The following is a 26,615-nucleotide window of genomic DNA, read 5'->3' as shown; positions in this document are numbered from 1 at the left end:
AAAAAAAAAAAAAAAAAAAAAAAGAAAAAAAAAAAAGAATTAGTTTATTTTTTCTTTTTTTTCTGGAAAGTACTAGAAAGAACAACATGACAGAAGTATCCCTGTCCTGATTAGAACTGTGGGGACAGAGAATATGTTTAAGTAAGGGAAAGTTGAGGCATATTCTATTTATTAATGAAGTGTGCACTTTACTCCTTTCTAAATTTTCAGCTAAGTTAAGCTTCTGGTTCAGTTTGCAAAGTGCAGGAGAGCTTACTGGCTTGAGAGAAAAGGAGTCGTCTTGTATCTATTTCCTTCAGTGAATGGTCACTCAGCTGCTGTGTTTCTCCCTGCAGGTGGCTGAAGTTTACGCTGGAGGGCGACTTCCTGATCGCCAGTTAGCATACGTGTCTGGCTACCAGCTGCCTGACTGGCTGAGGATACTCTTGGTTTGTTCAAGGGTGAACGTTCTCCCCCTGGCTTGCAGGAAGAGGGCAGCAAGGTGCGCCGGGAGGCACATGATGGTGCCCTATAAGCCAGTAGAGGAAATGTTGTAAAGTGTGAATGCACAGACTTAGATTCCCCTGTCCCTGAGTTGGGGGCATGTGCTCGTGGAGAATGACCCTATCAAGTTCAAGGTATGGTATCTCCTGATCCAGCAACAGGATTTGTTCCAGAGAAAAATCCCCAGGTCTTCGGACTGTTGACAGATGGCTGTGACTATGCTTAATGTGGTCATCAAATTAAGAATGGTCCGTCTCATCTCTAAGTATGCAATTACCTTTATAGCTGATTATGATACCCTCAGATCATATCATGAGGTGGACAACGTGAGTCCATTGCCCACGCTGAGAACTAGTACTTCTGTCTTTATAGACCCACTCACCTACCAGAGATGTACAACAGACCCCAAATGGTCAGTCAAAAATGTGAACTTGTGCTAAGACAAGAGCCAGCCAGCATCAGTGACATTAGACACAAGATAGAAATCAGAGAAAAGTTACTGTTCAGCAGTTTTAACCACCAATACCCATTTATTTTAATGGAAAAAAAAATCTCTGCATTCTATATGTTCCAAAAGGATTTACTATGGAAACAAATACAATATATGGAACTCTATCTGTATAATTTCACTATAACAAAGACAACATATGACTTCTACTTCCTACAGAAGGCTAACTGAAAGCACAAGTGCAAACATAGATTGCATAAGAAAGCGTGTGTGTGTGCGTGTGCGGTTAAAACCTTTAGTAAAGCAACTGCATTAAAATATGCTAAGACACTTACCTTACCCTAGTTCGTGGCGAGCTCTAATCAAAAGCCACAAGCTGTCACTAGTTTTGATAGAAAAATTTGGTGTGAGCTTTGATGATTCAGTTACGGTTTATCAACAAGAAGGGAATCTTAGAACAAGCACTAACTTTCTGCTTTTACATGCTCACAGAATACAAATCAGTTACTTTTCATACATAATGAACGTCTTTTATTTTCAGGTTTGCAAACAACGGTAGTCAATTCACACAAAAGGGTACTTTTAAAACTACCTGTATTTACTCTATTTTATGCCTGTATATATGAAACAAATGGAGTGAATGTGCATAAATGTATGTCTGTACATGTGGGTATATATGTGTATACAAGATGGTACCTGTAGACCTCTTTGTATGCAGGTATGACCTCCATGATGACAGCTGCAGTTATACATTTACTGAGGAGGGAGAGATTCTCTACCATGATCTGTGTCCCCATAAGAATCAGTGCGACTGTGGATTCGGAACACAGACAAATGCAGGTTAGTGCCCATGAAAGAAAATGTCAGCCCTTTTCTTGGCGTGTGGCGGTGAAATTGCCCGCCCTGCTCCTCACCACCTTGGCTCAGGATCACGGCATCAGATGGCAGTGAAAATCGGTTGCAGTCCTCGAACTCAGTAAAGAGAAAGGACTTCTTTCTCTGCTCTCCCTCTCTGTGGACCTGCCTGGCTGGTCGTGGCAGCATTCAGACTGAACGGGACAGTGGAGAAGCAGCTTCAGAGCAAAAGTGACAGCCCTGTGGTCTGTCCGCATGCTGACCTTGAAGCGGGAGGCTCTGGAGGGTTCAGCTGTCTTAGTTTTCACCCACCTTGCTTAACCTTGCAAGGAAGAATGGCATCAAAACGAGGCTTCTCCGGGATAGTCTCTCTCTATAAATACCGTGTATATACACATACAGATACTCATACATATACCAATACTAACCCACAGACAAAGCTGGGTGCCTGGAACCCTGGCTAGCGACATGTTAACACACCGGAAAAAGTAGTCATTGTTCCTGCTCCCAGAAGATCAAGTCATATGTCATGATCTTTAAACATTCAGGGAAAATTCAGAGGATTCCATTAATTAAAGGAGGGAGGAAGATGCTGTCAAAATGATGAAGTACAGACTAAGTGAAATTGCAAAGAAAACAAAAACCTGGAACAATTGAGGCCTAGTTGTGAAGTTCGATAGCTGTAAACCGCAATCTTCAGATTTGGATAGATTTTTTTTTTCTTTTTCCTGTTGCTATGGAAACTTGGGAGTCAAGCTTCAGACGTCAGGAGTTCTCACAGACCTGAATAGAGAGGGTTCAGAGTTAAGTCGGGAATATCACCAGTCAATTCAAAACATTTTAGCTAAAAACCAGATAAATGACAGGCAAGCTATAATAAACACATTTTTAAACATCACACGACTTCGGGAGATTGTTTTTTCCTTACGGATCACATTGGAAGACAGAATGAATAGTTATACCGTAAAAAGCTGGACTTCTCTGAAAATGCTAATGATGACTTCAGATGCCAGACATCGCTCAGACCGAGAGCTGCTATTACCACTATTACCAATGAGCCGTATGTCTTTGTCCGTTAGCACAGAGACTGCTATTCTTTTTTTGTTGTTGTTGAGATGGAGTCTCGCTGTGTTGCCCAGGCTGGAGTGTAGTGCAGTGGTGCAGTCTCGGCTCACTGCAAGCTCGGCCTCCTGGGTTCACGCCATTCTCCTGCCTCAGCCTCCCTAATAGCTGGGACTATAGGTGCCTGCCACCACGCCTGGCTACATTTTTGTATTTTTAGTAGAGACAGGGTTTCACTGGGTTAGCCAGGATGGTCTTGATCTCCTGACCTCGTGATCCACCTGCCTCGGCCTCCCAAAGTGCTAGGATTACAGGTGTGAGCCACTGTGCCCAGCCAGAGCTTGGCTATTTTATGAGCATGCTGACTATGTATTTTAGAGATTGGTGATTATCCCATATATGTATTGACTTCCTGTGACTATATACATATATATATACTTAAGGATCACAAGTCACAAAGCAAGACACCTATTGGTGGTTCTTCAAACATGGTATGTTTTTATTTTATTTTGGGACAGGGTCTCATTCTGTTGCCCAGGCTGGAGTTCAGTGGTACAATCTTGGCTCACTACAACCCCTGCCTCCTGAGCTCAAGCAATCCTCCCACCTTAGTCTCCAGAATAGCTGGGACTACAGGCATGCACCGCCATGCCTGGCTAATTTTTGTATTTTTTGTAGAGATGGGGTTTCGCCATGTTGCCCAGGCTGGTCTTGAATTCCTGGCCTCAAGCGATCCTCCCATCTTGGCCTCCCAAAGTGCTGGGGTTACAGGCTCACCTGTGAGCCACTGCACCTGGCCCAAACATGGTATATTAATTTCCTGTTACTGCTGTAACAAATGGCCATAAACTTCAAACAACACAAATCTATTCTCTTACAGTTCTGGCGGTCAGAAGACTGAGATGAGTCTAATGGGGCTAAAATCAGTGTTGGCCGGGCTGTGCTCCTTCTGGAGGCTCTAGGAAAGCATCTGTTCCCTTGCCTTTCCTGGCCTCTAAGGGCTGCCTGCAGCCCTTGGCTCATGGCCCCTTTCTTCACCTTCAGAGGCAGCACTGCAGCATCTTCTCATTTCACCTCTGGCCTCCCTCTGTTTTCGTCATCGCATGGTCTGTTTCTAACTGACTCTTTCTTTGTCCCTCTTATAAGGTCTCTGTGATTATATCAGGCTCACCTGGCTAATCCAGGATAATCTCCACATCTCAAAATCCTTCACCTAGTCACATCTGAGAAGTCTCTTTTTTTTTGAGACAGAGTTTCACTTTGTTGATCACGCCGGAGTGCACTGGCACCATCTCTGCTCACTGCAACCTCCGCCTCCCAGGTTTGAGCAATTCTCGTGCCTCAGCCTCCTGAGTACCTGGGATTATAGGCATCCACCCGAAGTCTCCTTTGCCATATAAGGTAACATGTTCACAGGTTCCAGGGATTAGGATGAGGAATACATATTTGGGGGCCATTACTCAGCCAACCACGAAAGTAGCATTGTGTTCCCAGAGGAAAAAAGGCATCTCGTGGCAGACTGTGTTGCAGACTTTGAGAACATGTCATTCATGTAGAAAACTTCACAGAAAGACACATCAGCATAGTGTGCATTCAAGAGCCTGTCTTCCCAGTGCCTGCTCGTGGCTCCTCCTTATGGCCAGCTTGGGGGCTGGCTTCAGCGTGGAGTCTGTCACTCTGCTCAACTCAGCAATGTCAGCTGGGAGAGGCTCTGGCTTTAGCATGCCCAGATCCAGTTTCAAAATGAGGCATGTTTTTGCCTGCATTTTTCTATTTTTGCCACCTTACTCCTTGCAAGCACGCTTTGTCTGTGCAATTCCAGCAGAGGTGTGAATTCCAGCCCAGGACTAAGAGTTCATGAAACTGAGTAAACTATTGTGTCTACAGTAATAGTTGCCAAAGCCCTTCCTCACTCTCAGGCTCCTGTTATAGTCTTGCTCCATCAAAAGAAAAAAAAAAAAAAAGGACTTAATCAGTCTACAAGTGCTGTGTACTCATTTATCTGACCATTGTTCTCGCTCCTACTGATACCCTAGTCCCGCCTCCATCCAAAAGGCTGCCCTCTGCTCAGAACCTCAGACGTTTTGAGGCACTCTTTTCGTTTTTACAATGATTAGGTCTCATTTATACCCACGCTGCAAGACAGTTGTAAAATATGAACTATTTTTGCAAAAGCCTATTAGGAAGAATGTTCTTTAAAATGTTGTTTTAGGTTGGATACTTACTCCTCTTTATTTTTTTAAATGGGCAAAAGCCATTTATGTTGTCAGGTGGTAGAATGCCTCTATTTTCTGTGCCTAATTTTGGTTAGAGAGCAGAGTGGGGTTTCTCAGCCTCAGCGCTACTGACATTTGGGGTTGGATAATTCTTTGTGGAGGGTGCTGTCTTGTGTATGGGAGGATGCTTAGCAGCACCCTTAACCTCCACCCACTAGACACCACTAGTGGCGTCCTGCCAGGCATAATAATCAAAACGTCTCTAGACATTTCAAGTGTCTCCTGGGAGGCAAATTAGTTAAAAATAGAAAACAAAAAAACAAACAAAAAAACAGCTTTGGCTGCATAAAATCTACTAAATAGGCTCCAATCTCTTGTTTTCTTTTTTTTTTTATTTTATTTTTATTTTTATTATACTTTAAGTTCTAGGGTACATGTGCATAACGTGAGGGTTTGTTACATATGTATACATGTGCCATGTTGGTGTGCTGCACCCATCAACTCGTCAGCACCCATCAATTCATCATTTATATCAGGTATAACTCCCCAATGCAATCCCTCCCCCCTCCCCCCTCGTTTCCAGGGACATGGATGCAGCTGGAAACAATCTCTTGTTTTCAAATTAGAGTCTCAAATTCCTGTTTTAAGTCAATTTAGATGATAACATAAGTGATTCCTCCCAGGGCTACTGAGATGGTTACTTGAGGAAATTTATGTAATTTAGGTAAAGCCCTTAGCTTGTATGTGCAAGGTGCATGAAAAACTCCCAAGGGTCAACTGCCATTGTCCATAATGTCATGTCACTTAAAGGGACCACAGCTCCTCTGCAAACATGACTGCGGCTGTCTGAAGGCCAAGGACAGCCCACTCTGCCTGGGTTTAATGCCTTTTCAGGCCCTGTGTCTGCCCATCATACGTTTCACAATAGAAAGGAACAAAATACTGATACATTCTAGGAAATTCTAAAAAAGACAAAACCATTATTAGAGAAAACAGATCAATGAGAGCCTGGATTGGGGAAAGGGATCAATAGCAAAGGAAACTGTATTTTGACTAGGGTGTGGTATAAAATTCTGTACACTTACCACAATGCATCAAACTGTACACTTGCAATGGATGCATTTTGTTGCATGCAAAGAATACATTGAAAAATAAAATTTAAGAAGAATTTACTGGCTATCTTTTGCTCATCTTGGCTTTTTTTTTTTTTTTTTTTTTGAGACAGAGTCTTGTTCTGTCTCCCCGGCTGGAGCGCAGTGGCGCAATCTTGGCTCCCTGCAACCTCTGACTCCTGGCTTCAAGCGATTCTCCTGCCTCAGCCTCCTGAGTAGCTGGGATTACAGGCGTGTGCCACAACGCCCAGCTAATTTTTATATTTTCAGTGGAGACGGGGTTTCATCATGTTGGTCAGGCTGATCTTGAACTCCTGACCTTGTGATCCACCCACCTCGGCCTCCCAAAGTGCTGGGATTACAGGTGTGAGCCACTCCGCCCAGCCAGTCATGCACATTTTAGTTTTATCTTTTTGAGATGGAGTCTTACTCTGTCCTACAGGCTGAAGTACAGTGGCATGATCTCAGCTCACTGCAACCTCTGCCTCCCAAGCTCACTCGATTCTCCTGCCTCAGCCTCCCGAGTAGCTGGGATTACAGATGTGTGCCACCATGCCCAGCTAATTTTATAGTTTTAGTAGAGATGGGTTTCACCATGTTGGCCAGGCTGGTCTCGAACTCCTGACCTCAGGTGATCAGCTCTACTAGGCTTCCTAAACTGTTGGGATTACAGCTGTGAGTCACCATGCCTGGTCCACATTTTATTTACTGTTAATTTTTAGCTGATATGGGGCAGGGCTTTCTTTTTTCTTTCTTTTTTTTTCCAGAGATGGGGGTCTCACTATGCCCAGGCTGGTCTCAAACTTCTGGCCTCAACCCATCCTCCCGCTTCAGTCTCCCAGAGTGCTGGGATTATAGGCATGAGCCACTGTGTCTGGCCCACTCACCTCTTTAAGCTTCTTTATTGTGTCTGAGTTTGTCTACTTCCTACCCCTCATATAGAGACATTTAATTTTGGTATTTAAGATAGTTCACCTGATCTGTCCTTTACATTGTTTTTTTTTTTTTTTTTTTTAGGCGGAGTCTCGCTCTGCCACCCAGGCTGGAGTGCAGTGGCCGGATCTCAGCTCACTGCAAGCTCCGCCTCCCGGGTTTAAGCCATTCTCCTGCCTCAGCCTCCCAAGTAGCTGGGACTACAGGCGCCGCCATCTCGCCCGGCTAGTTTTTTGTATTTTTTAGTAGAGACAGGGTTTCACTGTGTTAGCCAGGATGGTCTCGATCTGCTGACCTCGTGATCCGCCCGTCTCAGCCTCCCAAAGTACTGGGATTACAGGCTTGAGCCACTGCGCCCGGCCTGTCCTTTTACATTCTTGCTAATACTGGTTAATTAGGTCTAAAGCAATGGTCAGAAATGGTTTCCGGACAAGTTCTTTTTTTTGAGACTTGCCATACCATGCAAAGCCATGCTACAAAAACCACAGAAACAGCTGAATGGCAATGCCGGCTTCCTTCACTGGGACGGGGCTAGGAGAAGAATTAACACATCTGCTTCATGCCACTGACACGCACTTTATACAACAACTGATGGTAAAAATCATTTCATTTTCATTCTTTATTACTTTCAATATCATTAGTTTTATTTCTTTTATTTTCAGATGTCAAAGAAGGAAATGCCGATCCTTCAGTTCAATTCTCAGTTGCAGTAAAGCCACCTACAGGATCAGATCATACTAAATTGAAATACTATTATTATCCTTTTCGGTAAGGGGGGCAGTCAATGGTGAATGTTGGCCTCACTGATTACTCGCCTGGGGACCTGTCTGAGCATCAGTTTTCTCATCTAGAAAATGGGATAATCACCAGAGCACTGAAGAAAATCAGAAAAAAGCTCCCAAACATCAGCATGTTTGCTTGTTGCTAGTCTACTTGGATCTGAGTATTTTTTCTTGCCATGAGTGTGACGTGATTATCTTCTCCTACATCACATGCAGTTTTATGAACGATGCTTTAAAGTGGGAAGGGCCAGAGAGTTAATATTTTCAGCTTCCTGGGCCAGGTGGTCTCTGTGGCAGCTACTTTGCTCTACCATTGCAGCAGAGAACAGCCACAGGCGATATGGAAATGGTAGGCACGGCTGTGTTTCAATAAAACTTTATTTACAAAAATGGGCAGTGGACCAGATGTGGTCTGTGTCTTAGACTTGGCTGACCCTGCTTTAAAGAAATGTCAAAGAGATTCTACCAGCTGACTTCCTCGCTCCCCAAATTACTTTAAGGACTATGGCTGAGTTAGGAAGCTGTGTACTTTAAAAGCTAATTTCAGGCCAGGCGTGATGGCTCATGCCTGTAATCTCAGCACTTTGGGAGGCTGAGGTGGGTGGATCACTTGAGGTCAGGAGTTTCAGACCAGCCTGGCCAACATGGTGAAACTCTGTCTCTACTAAAAGTACAAAAAAATTAGCCAGACGTTGTGGCAGGTGCCTGTAAGCCCAGATACATAGGAAGCTGAGGCAGGAGAATCACCTGGGAGGTGAACCTGGGAGGCAGTGGTTGCAGTGAGCTGAGATCACACCACTGCACTCCAACCTGGGTGACAGAGCGAGACTCCATCTCAAAAAAAAAGAAAGCTGCTAATTTCAGTGTTTTTTGAAATCACCCTCCCCCTTCTGCAACCCTTTCTTGAGGGTTTAGGCTCATTTCATTTCTGTGCAGCCTGTTGTCAATGTCATATAAATGGTAACACACATGGGGTCGGCCACTTTGATGTCCGCTCTTGTGCATTTGAGAGGTCGGGCACTCGTGGTTACCTGTTCCTGCTACCTCTGACCCAGACTCTCCCATGTCTTATTATGTCCATCCCTTTTTGGTTAGGAAGAATGTCTTGGACTAGGTATATAATAAAACATAAATCATGACATTTGGCAAGCATGCCTAACATTTAAACAAACAATATTAGAAAATTTTATGCCTTTTATACATGACCAGACAAGGTGTGTTTTTGAAGGTAACTGGTAACACCTATTTTTAATTGCTTTTTGGGGGCTGAAACTACCTGTTTTTGTGGAGCAAACCATTGGAGTGTCAACTGAGTACCTTTCCAGCTACATGGGGAGATCCAGAGTTTCATTTTGGGAATAATTTTGACTTTACATACAGGTGCCCCTACTTAGAGCGGGATGTAATCACGTGATGCTAGATGGGATGGCTCCCCTTAGATAAGCACATGTGGCATCTCACACCTAGTGTACCTGTGTCTGTCTTTTATCAATGATACTGTGAAGCAATTCTTTAGGGGTTATCGGGCAATTCTGCCTTAGATTAATTGATCCAGGAGCTCAGTTGAGAGATGAGAAGTGGGACATCCTTGGGAACCTGCTCATGATTGACATCTGTTGATCAGGAGTCTCAAAGTGACAGCCACAAGAAAATCCCTTGTTGATGAGAAAAAAATACTGCCAAGTCTTTTTCTTTTAATCTAAAAAAAATTCAAGGTTTACTAATACTTACTGTGTGTAGTGGTGGTAGCAGAATGTGTATTATTATAAAAATATTGTATAAAAATAACCAAACACTGGGCTTTGTGCTAGAGGCCCCTGTCAGCTGGGATGTTGACGCCATAGGTTGGATGGGCCTGGAAATCTGTATTTTAACAAGCAGGGGCACAGCGGCTCTGGTCTCCATTTAAAAACACTCATTTCCAGTCCAGAGTGGCTGGCCTGCGAGCAGCGTCCTGCAGCGCCTTCATTCTTCAAAGAGATGTCGCTGAGTCAGGCTTTGATGTCCCGAAATTGGATTTACAGAAGGCGATGTGTGATGTGACCCCCTCAATTGTCTTCTGTGTACACACACGTGTGTGCACACACAACATACATGTACATGTGCATATGCATTCCCACTGCACACACATAGGATTTTTATCTCTTTGCAATCACATAGGAAGTACTGCTCTCCAATTTATCCAAACTCTGTTATACTTGAGTTCCAATTGCTCCTGGACCTCTGCAAGTGTTGTGTTTTGCTCTGTTGCTTAGGCTGGAGGGCAGTGGTATGATCTCGGCTCACTGCAACCTCCACCTCGCAGGGTCAAGCGATTCTCCTGCCTCAGCCTCCCCAATAGCTGGGATTATCGGTGCCTGCCACCATGCCTGGCTAATTTTTGTATCTTTAGTGGAGATGGGGTTTTGCCATGTTGGCCAGGCTGGTCTTGAACTCCTGACCTCAAGTGATCCGCCTGCCTTGGCCTCCCAAAGTGCTGGGATTATAGGGGTGAGCCACCGCACCTGGCTGCAAGCATTGCTTGTAGAGCAGTGGCTTCTAAGTGCTGGACCTTGGGCAGTGTTGGGCTTGTGGTCTGTCTAGCAGTCACTCCAGGAGCTGGTGGAAAATGGAGATCTCTTACTATAGTAGCGTTGGTCATAGTAAATGATTCTAATGTGTCTGCTGATAAGGGAATCCACTGCACCGTATTCAAATGACAGGATCCTCCAGCAGTCAGAATAAATGGAGCAGAGTGGGGTTCAGCCAAGGAAGGCTATGGGCTGACTCTAACCTCAAGTCCGTGTTTGGATAGGTCCCAGGCAAAGAAGCGTTTTCACATTTTTAAAGGGTGGTACAAAAGACAGAAACAAACAAACAAACAAAACAATAAAGATGAATATGTGACAGAGACTAATATGGCCCACAAAGCCATCTGGCCCTTTACAGAAAAAGTTTGCTGAGCGCTGAATTAGAGCAACATGGATGGACCTTGTGAATGTAACGCAGGGAGGAAGAAAAGTAAGCAGCAGAATGGTATGCCCAATATAATATGAATTACAGGAGGTTTTACAAACTGCACAAAATAGAACTGTATGTGTTATGTGTGAATGTGAGTGTGTGCATGTGTGAGTTTGTGTGTAGCAAAAGTATAAAAACATCTGGATATGCACATGAATAGCTAATTCATGGTAACTATTGTTTCTGAGGAGAGAGAACAGAAAATAAAATTGGGCAGAGAAACATAGGCAATTTTACCTTTACCTGTAATATTTTATTTTTTGAAGAAAAAGAAAGTAAGGGGCCAGGTGTGGTGGCTCACACCTGTAATCCTAGCACTTTGGGAGGCTGAGGCAGGCAGATCACCTGAGGTCAGGGATTGGAGACCAGCCTGGCCAACATGGTGAAACCTCGTCTCTATTAAAAATATAAAAATTAGCCGGGCGCCGTGACGCTTGCCTGTAATTCTAGCTACCTGGGAGGCTGAGGCAGGACAAACACTTGAACCCAGGAGGTGGAGGTTGCAATAAGCTGAGATCGTGCCACTGTTCTTCAGCCTGGGCGACAGGGTGAGACGCTGTCTCAAATAAACAAACAAACAAAGAAACAGAAAAGAAAGATGAAGGAAAAAAAGAACAAAAGAAAAGAGGGAGAAATACATGTTTCCTTTCATTTAGCCATCTGTCTGTCCATGCGTCGGTTCACTTCCATTTCCCAACTCCCTACTCCCCAGCCTCAAGTCGTAATCCAGACCACAAATGAAAGTTTCTAGGGCACTGAGCTCAGAAATTTGCATTTTAAAAATGTTTCCTAAGTGGTTCTGATGTGCAACAGCATTTAGGAACTACCAGTGCAATTAACACGCTGCTCTTATCACACAGTGGCAAGTGTGTACGGCAAGCCAACAAGAAGCTCAGGCCAAATTTAGTGTCAGTCAGCTCCACCCCCAACTCTTCCTAGTTGGTTTCTCTTCCTTGTCAAGTTTAACTTGCTGTCTTGTTCACGTTTTAATTCTGTAAGCTTCTGAAACACTTTTTGGAAAGTTGGTGCTATAGAAAGTCTCATATTGGATGTGTTCTGTCATCTCACTGTAGCTTCCTCCCTGGAGGAGGGATGGTGCCCGGAAACCTAGCACCGTCAGTAGCAAACATCTTCACATGTCTATTCTTAAATTTACCCTCCTCCACCTGTTTCCTATTGAGTTGTGAACTGAAGGAACCAGCACATGTTTAGGGTGTGGACAAGATTGGAGGACACTGTTAGAATGTCCAGGAGCCTGTACCTAAACCTTGGAGTCACTCACCAGGATGGTCCTGATTTCCCAGTATCTGTGGACCATCTGGAGAGGCTTTAAAATGGACAAATGTCTAAGCTGCCCTTCCAGTCATAGGGTAGGGCCCGGGTATGGGTAGCTATATTTAAAAGTTCCCCAGGTGCTTCTAATGTGCAGCCAGACTTGAGATCCACCACCATCTCCCCAGCTGATGCTATTCAAGAGTGACTTGCAGGTTGCTGGCGATGACTCAGCAAACCAGGCCCCAGAGAGTACATTCTCACAAAGGGAACATTCCTACACTCTAGAAATCTAGGTCTAGGATATCTGTCAGCAAAGCAAGGGGGCAAACAAGCATAACGTGCTGCTATAAATTCATGGTATCTGCTATGTATGGTATGGTGCTAATGTTCACTTAACCTCGATTATCTCACTGTCTTTCTAACTTTCTCTTTTGCAAAGAGAGAGAGAAAATAGAAATCAGGAGGCTGCCCCTCGGAGGCTTCTCCTCAGTTTTTTCTGTAAAGTAGAGACAATTTCAGATGAAGGGATAGAGATGGGACTGGGGGCTGAGAAGAAATTAGGAAACCTTGTCAAAGGGCAAATAATTCGACTGTACAGCAATTGGGCTGAACGTTGAGCAGGGGTGGTCCAGAGGAGATTGGATACTGTCTTAGTCCGTTCTGGCTGCTATAACAAAATACTATAAACTGGATGGTTTCTAGTATCTGCTGAAGTTTGTGCCCCTCCAAAAGTCATATGCTGAAACCTGATTCCCAAGGTGATGGTATTAGGAGGGGGGGCCTTTGGGAAATTAGTAGGTCGGGAAGTCAGAGTCCTCATGGATGGGATGGGATGAATGTCTTTATAAAAGAGGTCCCAGAGAGCTGCCTTGCCTCTCCTCGTCGTGTGAAAATGCAGGGAGAAGGCGCCATATGTGAACCAAAATGTGGGCTTTCACTAGACAATGAATCTGCCAGCATCTTGTTTTTGGACTTCTCAGTCTCCAGAACGATCAGCAATACATTTCTGTTAGTTATAAGCCACCCAGTTTATAGTATTTTGTTATAGTAGCCCGAACGGACTAAGACAGTATCGAACCTCCTCTGGACCACCCCTGCTCAACGTTCGGCCCAATTGCTGTACAGTCGAATTATTTGCCCTTTGACAAGGTTTCCTAATTTCTTCTCAGCCCCCAGTCCCATCTCTATCCCTTCATCTGAAATTGTCTCTACTTTACAGAAAAGACTCAGGAGAAGCCTCCCAGGGGCAGCCTCCTGATTTCTATTTTCTCTCTCTCTTTGCAGAAGAGAAAGTTAGAAAGACAGTGAGATAATCAAGGTTAAGTGAACATTAGCACCTGAAACAGGAGGGTGGAGGCAGGTATGGATGGAAAGGGTTGGACCCTTAGACTCTGTTGGGCTTTGCAGTGGGAAGATTGGGAAGGAGACATGAGATGATGGTGATGATGATGGTGGTGGTACAGTCATCAGAGGCAAGTCAGGCAGAGGGGCAGGTCAGTAGGGGAAGATGATATGTTTGCTTTCAGAAATGCCCAGTCTGAAGGGCTAGTGAGATGCTATAATGGCTTCTTCCTTCCTTCCTTCCTTCCTTCCTTCCTTCCTTCCTTCCTTCCTTCCTTCCTTCCTTCCTTCCTTCCTTTCTCTCTCTCTCTCTCTCCCTCTCTCTCTCTTTTTCTTTCTTTTTGACAGAGTCTCGCTCTGTCACCCAGGTTGGAGTGCAATGGCACGACCTCGGCTCACTGCAACCTCCGCCTCCTGAGTTCAAGCAATTCTGATGCCTCAGCCTCCCGAGTAGCTGGGACTACAGGCACATGGCACCATGCCTGGCTAATTTTTGTATTTTTAGTAGACACAAGGTTTCACCATGTTGATCAGGCTGGTCTTGAACTCCTGACCTCAAATGATCCACCTACCTCGACCTCCGAAAGTGGTGGGATTATAAGTGTGAGCCACCGTGCCCAGTCCTTCTTTTTCCTTCTACTCACAGGACTCTGGTCTTGCACAGAGCTTTACACACATGAATGTCCAATGTTGGACTATATGATTTCCTGGCAGCTCACCACTGTCACTAGGATATAACACCTTCTGTTTTCTTTTTCTGCCAATTTCCCAACTTCCTAATTTGCAATTACACCAATACCTTCTCAAAAGGTAAATAGCAAGGCCCAAACGGCTTTCAGATGGTAACAGTTATATATGAATAACTGCTAAAGTTAAAATTGGACTAGTATTTCATAAATAAGGAATATCTGACACATGTATTTATTCATTTTATCCTCACATCTATATTACTTGGCATAATAATTCATTTGTTTAAAACGTTTCATTATATTATAGTCATTATTACTAGCCAGTGAAAAAACAGTGTGAATTATGCATTGATCATTTTCCCTGCAGCCCAACCTCCATCCATAAATTCTCATGACTATTGTCAGAAAGTCTCATAATATCTGTTTTAAACCTTGCAAAAGATTATTCCGCATAATGTAGAGAGAAACAGGCCTCTGATAGACCAGTTAACTAATCTGGGTGCATTTTCATTAGCTCAAGTTGAGTGGCAGCTGCAGGAAGTTTTGCTTACCGCCTGGTTGGCAGGCTACCAATGAACATCTTTGCACAGTTCCTCAGACTGGCTGGAAGGGATTGTTAAGATGCCTTTAAACATTAGTGGGAGCACTTCTACATATAACATGTTCTATCATACAGACATACACTAAAGATGAATGATTCTTCTGGGATACATTTTCTTGGAAAGGTATATGGAAAAATGCCGGCTTCATGAACCCCACGAAGTTACAATTTCCTACTTGTGCACGCACTGGAGTTACGCCAACTTACAAGCTAAGCTGAAGAGGCTGAGGAGCAGGAGTGAGGGCAGGCTGAAGTGCAGGGCCCCTGCCGCGTTGCAGTCCACTTTGGAATTCCTGCAGGAGCACACTTGTACCCTGAGATCTGTGATGTTCGTCATGGGTGGTTTCCCTGAATCTGTCACCATGATGGGCAGGTTGTAGTTTGCTTTGTTCAGATTCTGAAGAAGGCTTACCAGGGCGTGTGTATCTGTAAAGGCAAGGAGGGTCCTGGTGAGAGTGGATGAGACTTTTTCCAATAGAAGAGTGAGGTTTTGGTGACTAAAATCACACCAAATAGGCACTGCATTTTCATTTATAATCATGGGAATGCTTAAATTTAAATTCATTAACATCAAGTGAAAATACCAGTTCAGATCCTCAGTGGCACCTGCCACATTCCAAGCGCTCAGAAGCCACACGTGGCTGGTGGCTCCTGTAATGAACAGCACAGAGACCGAGTGCTTCCATCACCAGAGTTCGGTGCCTTAGCGCCATCGTAATCAATTTCAAGGAGAGCTCCTTTCATGAATATGATTGATTACCAGGAACTCCTCCCTGCAAATTTATTACACAAAAAAGCCATCTTGACAAAGACTGCGTTCCACATCTAGAAAACTGAGGTGAAAATCCACCTGCTCTCAATGTGGGCAGGACCCTGATGTGTTATCATGGAGATGGGTTCTACAGCCTACGTTTTTTGTCTTCAGTTTTTTTTTTTTTTTTTTTTTTTTTGAGACAGGGTCTCACTCTGTTGCCCAGCCTGCAGCGCAGTGGTGTGATCTCGGCTCATTGCAACCTCCGCTTCCTGAGTTCAAATGATTCTCCTGCCTCAGCCTCCTGAGTAGCTGGGATTATAGGCACACGCTACCACGCCCCGCTAAGTTTTGTATTTTTAGTAGTGATGGGGTTTCACCATATTGGCCAGGCTGATCTCAAACTCCTGACCTCAGGTGATCTGCCTGCCTCAGCCTCCCAAAATGCTGGGATTATAGGCATAAGCCACTGTGTTCAGCCTTGTTTTTGGTTTTTAATCAACCCTCAGTCCACAGCTCTAGATTTGGGTGTGAACCTGCAACATAGACACTGGATCTTTAAGCTTCCCCTCCACTTTCCTAATGTCATATGCGTTGGTGATAGCCACGATCACCCAAGCCCTTGGGAGACACTTGGCAGTGGCTGTACCAGCTGGCCTATTCTTTAATCTTGGGATAAAGTCACTGACATGATTAGGGGCATACATATTTTTAAGCGTCCCTTTCTGGGAATAAACAGGGCTAAATATTCAGAAAAAAAAAAGTGTGAGACAACAAAATCATTTAGAAGGCATTTTTTCCATTAGGTAAAACCAGGAGAAAAAAATAAGGGTGTAATGACAGGAAAATAAAAATAGATGAAGCATGATCATTACTAGAAGGTGACAGCAGCAGCAATGACTAATGTGATGGTCACCTAGTGAGATGGCAGATTAAATCAAACAGCATTTTCCCATCTTCCTTGAGCATAGGAGAAACTCTCTCTCTCTCTCTTATTTTTAAATTTAAGTTCCGGGGTACATGTGCAGGATGTGTGGGTTTGTTACGTAGGTAAACGTGTGCCATGGTGGTTTGCTGCACCTGTCAACCCATCACCTAGGTATTAAGCCCAGCATGCATTAGCTATTTATCCTGCTGTTCACCCCCTCCACCACCCCCCACCAAAAGAAACTCTTCAATGAGAAAGTTCCAATTGGAAAGATTTGGAGATATTTATTCAAATTGGCCACAGCCATAAAAACTAGCAAATAAAACACTAACCCCTCAAACAAGAGAAGGGCTGTTTTAATTAAAAATAATCAGTGTAACAGAATTCATTCTTCAAAAAGCAATAAAATAGACAAACAGGCAAATAGAATCAATAACAAGCAAAAGGCACTAATAAAATAAGATAAGAGATAGGGCTATAACAATAGATATGAGATTTTTAAATAGAAAATGTTATGCACAATTGTACATTAGGCAAAACCCAATGAAATGGGTAATTCTCTGTCTCCCTCAAAACTTCTACCACCTATATAAGAAGTGGGAACCCTGACTGGGTCAACAGCAGGATAAGTATATTATTGAAGACATAGTATCGAATGCCTTTTTGTTTGTTTGTTTCTTTCTTTTACTTTATTGGAAGACAAGGTGAACTTAGTAGTCAGTTTACATTTGGGGAAGAAGGCAGGTGACATTGTGGATATAGGGATACTCCATATTAATACATTGGTGTTTCAGTCTTAATAAGGCAAGTGATAGAAGCTGGGTTAAGTTTTGAATTCCACCTGCCTGTGTGGAAGGACTGGTGGAAGGAGACATTGCTTGCAAGTTTCATAAAGGAGAAAGAAGAGGCATGGCGGCCGGGCGCGGTGGCTCAAGCCTGTAATCCCAGCACTTTGGGAGGCCGAGACGGGCGGATCACGAGGTCAGGAGATCGAGACCATCCTGGCTAACAAGGTGAAACCCCGTCTCTACTAAAAATACAAAAACTAGCCGGGCGAGGTGGCGGGCGCCTGTAGTCCCAGCTACTCGGGAGGCTGAGGCAGGAGAATGGCGTAAACCCGGGAGGCGGAGCTTGCAGTGAGCTGAGATCCGGTCACTGCACTCCAGTCCGGGCGACAGAGCGAGACTCCGCCTCAAAAAAAAAAAAAAAAAAAAAAAAAAAAAAAAAAAAAAAAAAAAAAAAGAAGAGGCATGGAAGAAGACATCAAAGTCAATAATGGCCAAGGATTTGAAAGAAAAGCCAAGGTCATCATTAGACCAAGTCAAGTTTGAGGAGGTCTGCAGCATACTATGGAAGGTTGGAGGTTGAAGACTATAAAGATTCTTATCCTAGTGCTTCTCTTTCCTTTAGCCTTTTAAGACGGCAAGTATACCACGAAAAGTCTCTCCAATGTGCTGGTGAAAGTTAATGTTAACACAGTTCTCTGTCTCTGAGATTGGAGAGACAGCTGAGCCAAGAGATAGCTGGGGAGAAGCAGAGACTGCTGAGACTGGGCAGGTTGGCCAATATTCTTCGTAAGCTAGTTGCAAAGAAAGAATCTGTGGAGTTTAATTAAAAGAGAAAGAGGAAGAACAAAAAATCACAGTCTCGTTGCTGGGAACTCTGGGATGGCAGAAACTACAGATTAGTTAAGAGAAAGTTCACTGTTGGGTGATGGGGACACTTAAAGTCTAGATTTCACCACTATGCAATCAACGTATGTATATAAGAAACCTGCAGTTGTGCCCCCTAAATATATTAAAATTTTAAAGAGAGAATATTGGAGTTATAGTATGTAGTGTATGTAGCAGACAGGTTAGGATATACAACACAGGGGTACAGTACAGAAACCATCAGAGAGGAAGCAGAAGAGAAAATGTCTGTTTGAAACAGATATTCAATATTTTTATAAATTGCATTTGTTTGCTGGTGGGAAAATTGTCAGTATTTATAATAAGCCAATAACTTAAAATGAACCAAATGAGAATACATGAGAGAATAGTAGAGAAAGAGCATTTTGGGAAGAGAAACTAAACTGAAAGCTGGAAGAATAGGGAGAAATGCTTTAGCTAGACTTACTGTTGATCTTGGAGATCTTCCAGACTTTATCAGGAACAGCTTGTTTGTGGATTTCAAATTTGAAAGGATCTGTATTCGGGTGAAGATCCTTATCTGATGCTCCCAAAATGACTACACTGAGGTTTTTGGCATCATCACAGACTTCAGCTACTGTGGGGTAAATGAAGGGGGCATTGTCGTTCACGTCCTCCAGGGTTATCAGCAAAGTCCCAGTGCCTGTAGCAGGAGGGTTGCCTGTGGGAAAAAGGGAAGATGTTGGTATGCAACTGGTATATGTGAGAGCAATTTACCATAGTACTTTTTACATTGTAAACTTAGTACATTTTGCAGTTATCTTATTTTTTGAGACAGGGTCTCACTCTATCACCCAGACAGGAATGCAGTGGTGTGATCAAGGCTCACTGCAGCCACAACCTCTTGGGCTCAAGCAATTCTACCACCTCAGTATCACAAGTAGCTGGGACCACAGGCGCATGCCACCACACCCGGCTTAGCGTTTGCATCTCAGAGGATAATTTTTGTATTTTTTGTAGAGAGGGAGTCTCACTATGTTGCCCAGGCCGATTTCAAACTCCTGGCCTCAAGCAATCCTCCTACCTCAGACACCCAAAATGTTGTGATCACAGGCGTGAGTCACCATGCCCAGCCCATTTCTCAGTTATTATTAATAGTTGCAAACAAGACTAACAATAACAGATTTTTTTTGGTGTAAAGTTTAGTGGTTTACAAACCCATTTATCATATATAAGACTTTTTTTTTTTTTGAGACGGAGTCTCACCCTGTCACCCAGGCTGGAGTACAATGGCGCAATCTCGACTCACTGCAACCTCTGCCTCCTGGGTTCAGGCGATTCCCCTGCCTCAGCCTCCTGAGTAGGTGGGACTACAGGTGCCCACCATCACGCCTGGCTAATTTTTTGTATTTTTAGTAGAGATGGGGTTTTGCTATGTTGGCCAGGCTGGTCTCAAACTCCTGACCTCGTGATCTGCCTGCCTCAGCCTCCCAAAGTGCTGGGATTACAGGCATGAGCCACCGCGCCTGGCCTTAAGACTTTTGATTGAAGTTCTTTAGGCTTAATACTTTACCATTAGAATACAGAGCTTCTGACACACTAAAAAGTCATTCTCACATACTGAAATCTACTCAAAGAATGGAGATAAATATGACTTTTCCTCACTTATCAAATTAAATCTTTTACATAAGTAGCCAGGTATTCACACATGTTGGTGGCAGGGGGAGGATGGAGTCTCCATGAGAGACGGCCACGGTGTCCCTGCTGTAGCTCTCCTCTAACTAGGGAGTTGACTAAAGAGGGAAAGATTTAATCTGAGAGATTTTCTTCTGGGGCTGAAAAAGAGTCTCAGATGGCCGATGGTGCCACTGGGGGCTGGGATGGCTGACCCTGCTGGACAGGACAGATTTAGGAAGGTGGGTTAGTGATGAGAAATGAGATCACCAGCTGGCTACAGGGGCATAGAAGCAATCATCATTCAATCTTTGGGCCTTATTTTTAAAGCCTTGTTTTTTTCCTAATATTTCAGCTACTTCCTGAAATGTTTTTCATTTTAGGAAATACTATTTTAAGATAATGACCCTCATAATCACCAATCTAATAATGTCTTTCTTTTCTTTCTTTTTTTTTTTTTTTTTTGAGACAGAGTCTTGCTCTGTCGCCCAGGCTGGAGTGCAGTGGTGCGGTTTCGGCTCACTGCAACCTCTGCCTCCTGGGTTCCAGCGATTCTAATGCCTCAGCCACCCAAGTAGCTGGGGTAACACGTGTGCGCCACCATGCCCAGCTAATTTTTGTATTTTTAGTAGAGATGGGGTTTCACCATATTGGCCAGGCTGGTCTCAAATGCCTGACCTCAGGAGATCCACCTGCCTTGGCCTCCAAAGTATTGGGATTATAGGTATGAGCCATTGCACCTGGCCCTAGTAATGCCTTTCCCTTAAAGAAAGGGTGTTTAATGTTAATAAAACTCAGATTGCCTTTACTTAAGTTTTCTCTGAATTCATTTTCAATCATTTGTGCATTAGAGGTTTGCTCTTGGGACAAACCATTTGTTAGTAATTTCTAATTTTCTGCAAGAAAGGTTAGAGCCAAATTCATAGGTCACACATTTTAAGTATACAGATTTGCCTTATTCCCAAAAGAATTTGAAGCACCTCTAAAACTACAGCACCATAATTTTATTCAGTAGTACAATCGTTTCTTGGCGTTTTGGCTAAGGTCAAGTGCAGATCTGTTCTTATCAGTTTAATAAAGTAATACTATACAGTACTAACCTAACCTATGGCTTCGTTTCATTTTTCTAATCCTTATTTTCACTTAGCCAGATTTCCAAGTATAATTTTATTTTATCTTGTACTATATGTTTGGAAATGACATTAAGTTTGCAGTTAGGCTATCAGGTTACATGGGGGTTAGAAGGGTAGAGAGTATTTGAAGTTGGCATACAGGACACAGGCAAGTCCTAGCAAAGAAACAAAGAGACCTCTTTAGATGCAGATGGTTTATTACTTAGACAGTAAAAGGAGGCATGGGCATTGTGGCCTTGGTGCAGGTCACGGCAAAATAAAAGGGACTGGACAACTGCAACAGAAAGAAGGGATGTTGCAGCAGAGCCAACTCCAAGCTGCTTCTCAGCAGTTTTATAGCAGCAGCTGTGTCCTGAGAGGGGCAGGCAGAAAGCCCCTGCACCTCATAGAACCCGGAAGGCAACGAGAAACTGGCTGGGGGACCGCAGGGTGTTCTGCCAAGACTCAGCACAGCTGCAGGTCACACCCTCCCCATGTGGCTCTACATGCAAAGTCGTGGGGTGCCGTGGTGGAGCTGCTCCCCCAGAGCTGAGGGCACTGATGGTGGCATGGGCTCCTGGAGGGCCTTGAGTAGCATCACAAGGGGCCTGTACTGATTCTACAGAGTGCAGAGGCTTTCCAGGAAGGCAGTGATCCAGGAACAATCTGACCTGACTTATTTTCAGAAAGCACACAATTGTATTGATAGGAAATGTGAGACACTGCAGGCAGGCGGACCAGCCACGGATGAAGAGAGGCATGACGCGTGCAGCTGGAGCAGGAAAGCAGTGTCTTGTCTAGGTGATCAAGCACTCAGACAAGGCTGCCCGAAGAAGAGCCAAGTGCAGTGGGAAGTGGGAAGACCAGCAGTTCAGGCTTGATTGTGCTGATGGCCCGTCGAATTCAATGCACCTGCGCAGACGTGTGCAGCTTGCCGGAAGTGCCCAGGCTGAGCTAGGGGTTGGGAAGTCATCAACACATAGATGCCTTTGAAACTTCTCTAACAAAGTGGTTACCCAAGGTGAAAGTTCAGAATGCCAGAGGGGTGGAATACGGAATCCTGAGAGACCCCAAAGTTTAAAGAGCAGATGCTAGTTTTACAGGAGAGAACTGGGAGAGGAGTCAGTGACCCATACATAATTAAATGTGTCATGACCCCCACAAGGATAAGAAGTAAAGAGAAGTAATGGGATTTTGCAAGGAGAAAGTTACTGGTGACATTTTTGGAAGAGGTTTCCATTAATGGGGAAAAATCAGCTTAAAGGAAGCTGAGCAGTGAGTCACGAAGAAGCACGAGCCGATACTTTTTAGCGGGGCTGGTGGAAATTTACATATATCAACACCCGAAGACAGCTACAGAGTAAACATTCAAATAAATGTCTGCTAAAATAGCAACACAAATGCAATTAATCATTTGAAGGATGGCTATTTCTAATGGTGGCATATCATCAACTTTTGTTAGAGCACAAACTCAAAAGAAATGCATAATTACTTTGAAGTTGGTTTTTCACTGTCAGCTTTAGTCATTTAGCTAAATTTCTTTATTGAAAAATTATTTTTCTCTTTTTATTGAACTAATTGAATATCTCAGAAGAATCCATTATGTTTTTTCACTCTGAATATATTATGAAGCCAAGTCACTTGGTAGAATGGATGAGAAGGCGTTATGAGCATTTGAAATATGGCCGTAAGAATTGGCCTTTTGTGAACTTAATTATACTACTGTCTTCAATTTCCCATGTGTTATTCCCAGGCCAGGCTGGTGATGTCTTTTTCTGAAGTCAGTAAAATGAGTTCGTTACTTTGGGCGATGAGTTAAACACAAGATTCACAAAATCCTAAGGGAAAGAGCCTCTCTCAGTCTCTGTGCACACGATAGAGAAAAATCACATCCAAAATTCAGGTGAAATTCAAAATTTCAAAATTCCTCACAAGCCCATTTGGATCCAATCATTTCTGGGGCCCAGGAAATATGGGGGCTTCTAAGTAATCTCTAGATTTTCAGCAAAAATCCCTCACCCCTCTGTTCCCCTTTCCATCAGCAGCCTCCACCACCGTGGAACCACTCATAACCGAGATCGAACCAAGGCACACTGAAGACAGGGTCCCTCCTTTACGAATTTTCTCTTTTCTTTTTCTTTTCTTTTCTTTTCTTTTCTTTTCTTCCCTCCCTCCCTTCCTTCCTTTCTCTTTTTCTTTTTTCTTTTTTCTTTTTTGAGACAGAGTCTCTCTCTCTGTCTCCCAGGCTGGAGTGCAGTGGCACGATCTCAGCTCACTTCAACCTCTGCCTCCTGGGTTTAAGGAATTCTCCTGCCTCAGCCTCCTGAGTAGCTGGGATTAGAGGCATGCAGCACCACACCTGGCTAATTTTTGTATTTTTAGTATAGACGGGGTTTTGCCATGTTGGCCAGGCTGGTCTCAAACTTCTGACCTCAGGTGATCTGCCTGCCTCCCAAAGTGCTAAGATTACAGGCATGAGCCACCATGCCCAACCCGAATTTTCTCTTTCAATAGGGAAAAAGTGTCAATTTGAGCAAAACGCCCAGAAATGAAGCTAGAATGGGACTCCCTCTTAGCAGCTCCCTTTTGGAGGAAGCCCCGGGGGCCGTGTGCTCAGGGTAGCCATTTCAAGGATCAGAAGAAGTCCAACCTCTAAACTTGTGGGGGTCTGGCTGAGTTTGTAGGGGCTTCTGTCTTTATAATGTTAGGAGCTGGAAGGACTGCTGAGAGATGAACCACTGCAGCTTTCAGGTCTTCAACATAGTTGGGAGGTGGGTTTCCCATTGGGAATCTGCTGAAGGTCATGGCCCCTGACTCCAGAGAAACATACCTGCATTTAGAAACACACCTGAGGGGTCCACAGACACCCAAATTGCAAGCCCAGGCTTGGTGCAAGTTCAGAGCAGAAGATCTGAGACCCATTCATTGTAGGTATGGTGAGGCTGGTCCAGAGAGATTGAGGACAGGCTCAAATGGACACTGTGAGTATCAGGCCTCCTTCTCTAGAGCAAGCATTAACTTACACTTTCTCCACCAGAATTTTTATTGCATAGCTTGAGTCTTGCAGGCTCTCATTTTAACCATGAAAGCAAACTATAATCCCTAAACCATAATTTCAGGTTATTATTATTACTATTTATAGCTTCTTTCTTATGAGCTATTCTTTTAATTGTGGTGAAATATACATAACATAAAATTGACAATTTTTAACCATTTTGAAGTGTACAGTTCAGTGGTGTTAAGTACATTCAAATTGTTGTAGGAACATCACCACCATTCATCTCCAGAACTTTCTCACCATGCAAAACTGAAACTCTGACCCATTAAACACCAACTCCCAATTCTCCTTCCCCGGCCCCTGGCAGCCACCATTCCACTTCTTGTTTCTATGAATCTGATGACTCTGGGGAACTCATATAAGTGGAATTTTTTTTTTTTTCCACAAATAAATGGTAGACCAGGCACGGTGGCTCAGGTCTGTAATCCCAGCACTCTGGGAGGCTAAAGGGGGCAGATCACTTGAGGTCAGGAGTTTGACACTGGCCTGGTCAACATGATGAAACCCTGTCTCTACTAAAAATATAAAAAAAATTAGCTGGGCATAGTGGCACGTGCATGTAATCCCAGCTACTCTGGCAGCTGAGGCAGGAGAATCGCTTGAACCCAAGAGGCGGAGGTTGCAGTGAGCTGAGACCGTGCCACTGCACTCCAGCCTGGGCAGCAAAGCAAGACTCTGTCTCAAAAAAAAAAAAAAAAAAGAGAAATGGCATTTGACTAGGTCATTCTAAATGTATTTGACATTCTTAGCTTCCTGTTCCTATTTCGCTTGCTGGAACTAGTGATTCTTTGGCACCCAGCCTGTGTCATAGTCAGGCTGGGTCCCCAAGGAATCATCAGTTCCAGCTAGCATAGTCATAGTTGTCCCTGTAGTAGGACAACAGGCAGGATGGGGGCTGGGACCAATGCCCTAGGCTTGCTGGTTATCACTGGCCATGCACAGTAAAATAGCATTTACAATTTCTGTAGGAGGAATAGCTCAGTAGCCAAAAATGATCCTAGAGTTGAGTAGATCTTTTTCAGAGATAACAGCAGGGGGCTGGGCTCCACATGGGTACACTCTGTGCTGATGGAGGTTCGTGAAACAGAAACTAGACCCCAAAACTGAGGCCTTGTCTTCTAGCTACAAGACCATGCCAGGCAGGGAAGGGGGAGGGATAAGGATGGAGAGAAAGGAGGAATCTTGGCAGCAGGACCTTATGGAAATGGGCCTCTGTGGGGTAGTGGTTTAGAGCCTCATGAGTGGGGAAAAGTGTTGGAGCCTGTGGCTCAGCCACCAGGAGAATCACCATATACTAATGCTCACCCTGGGTTTGAGGCAGGGCTAGAAGAACTTCCTTACCTCCTAAGGATAGATAGCCTTGACCAAGAGGGCCATAACCTTCCCCTGTGCGGGACTACACTTTAGATGGGCTTCTTTCACACTCTAGAGCCTTGATATGGTTTGCCTTTGTGTCTACACCCGAATCTCATCTCGAATTGTAATCCCTACATGCTGAGAGAGGGAGATGACTGGATCATGGAGATGGTTTCCCCCATGCTATTCTCGTGATAGTGAGTTTTCATGAGATCTGATGGTTTTATAAGTGTCTCGCATTTCACCTGCACTTCTCTTTCCTGATGCCATGTGAAGAAGGTCCTTGCTTCCCGTTTGCCTTCCACCATGATTGTAAGTTTCTTGAAGCCTCCCCAGCCATGTGGAACTATGAGCCAATTAAACCTTTTTCCTTTATAAATTACCCAGTCTTGAGTAGTAGCTATATAGTAGTATGAGAACGGCCTAATACAGGCCCTGACTTCTCTTTTCTTGAAGCATTTACTTTAGAAACTTGCAATTGTATATTCTTTCTCTGTCCCTGTGAGATATAAGTCTCCCAACCTGTTGGAAGTTTTGCAACCCAGAACCACCTTTCTCAAGGACCTGGTACCTCTTTGAAATGTAATCATGAAGAGGAATAGCGTCTCTGTCTCTCAGTCTCTGTGGAAGGGTTGGAGCCTAACTCCAATAAACACCCATTAGCAAACACAGATGCCTAATCACGTGGACCAACTTCCCCACAAATGTCCTCCAGTACTTTTCCATTAGCTCATCCCAGGGCTTAAAAACCCTTCCATTGTTTGTTTCAGCAGAGTTAGTTCAATCTCTCTCCTTTATTGTAGCCTTGAATTGAGCCTCTACCTTCAAACTCTGTCCTGCCCAGTTTTCTTTGACATCTTCAGATGTCGGCAAGGCTGAAAATTGCAGGGGATCTGGTTGTGATAATCCAGGTAAGCCACAGTTCAGGCAGAAGCAGGGAAGCAAGGTGAGGGGTGGTGTATCCACGAAAGGAAGGTTCCAAAAACGAATGATAAGAATGATCATGTCACACCAGGAGTGTGGTACTATGTGCATCCGTTGGCAAGCAATTTAAGGAGACTGCTTTAAACATGGCTTGATTTTAATTTGTAGGACAAAATTGAATGCATGATTGATCCACAAGGCCCTGTGAAGTGTTTGGTAAAAACATGCGCTAAGTCTTTATGGTCAGAGTTTCTTTGATGCCGGGAGTTTCTGCTCACCTATATTTAGTGCTACAAGTAACTGGATTTTTCTTTTTAACCAGTAGTTGCAGACTGGCATTTGGTCTGCTAATTCATTATGTTTCTGGGATATCCAGTGTTCTAA

General features: G+C 43.9%; 1 protein-coding gene across 1 annotated transcript in view; it reads right to left on the bottom strand.

The window, feature by feature from the left end:
* Positions 1 to 2,331: 2,331 nt before the first annotated feature.
* Positions 2,332 to 26,615, bottom strand: part of CDH13 (cadherin 13) — a 1,108,439-nt gene continuing 1,084,155 nt past the window's right edge. Inside the window, exons 11-13 of the mRNA XM_023226862.2 lie at positions 18,595 to 18,828; positions 15,005 to 15,223; positions 2,332 to 2,569 (exon numbers count right to left, since the gene is read on the bottom strand). Coding sequence (XP_023082630.1) covers positions 2,562 to 2,569; positions 15,005 to 15,223; positions 18,595 to 18,828 — 461 coding nt within the window. The 3' untranslated portion in view covers positions 2,332 to 2,561. The remainder of the gene's footprint in view (positions 2,570 to 15,004; positions 15,224 to 18,594; positions 18,829 to 26,615) is intronic.

This window comes from Piliocolobus tephrosceles, chromosome 17 (genome assembly GCF_002776525.5).
Source record: "Piliocolobus tephrosceles isolate RC106 chromosome 17, ASM277652v3, whole genome shotgun sequence".
NCBI lineage: Eukaryota > Metazoa > Chordata > Mammalia > Primates > Cercopithecidae > Piliocolobus > Piliocolobus tephrosceles.
The sequence above is the reverse complement of the archived record's forward strand: the minus strand, read 5'-3'. Positions and strand labels throughout refer to the sequence as shown.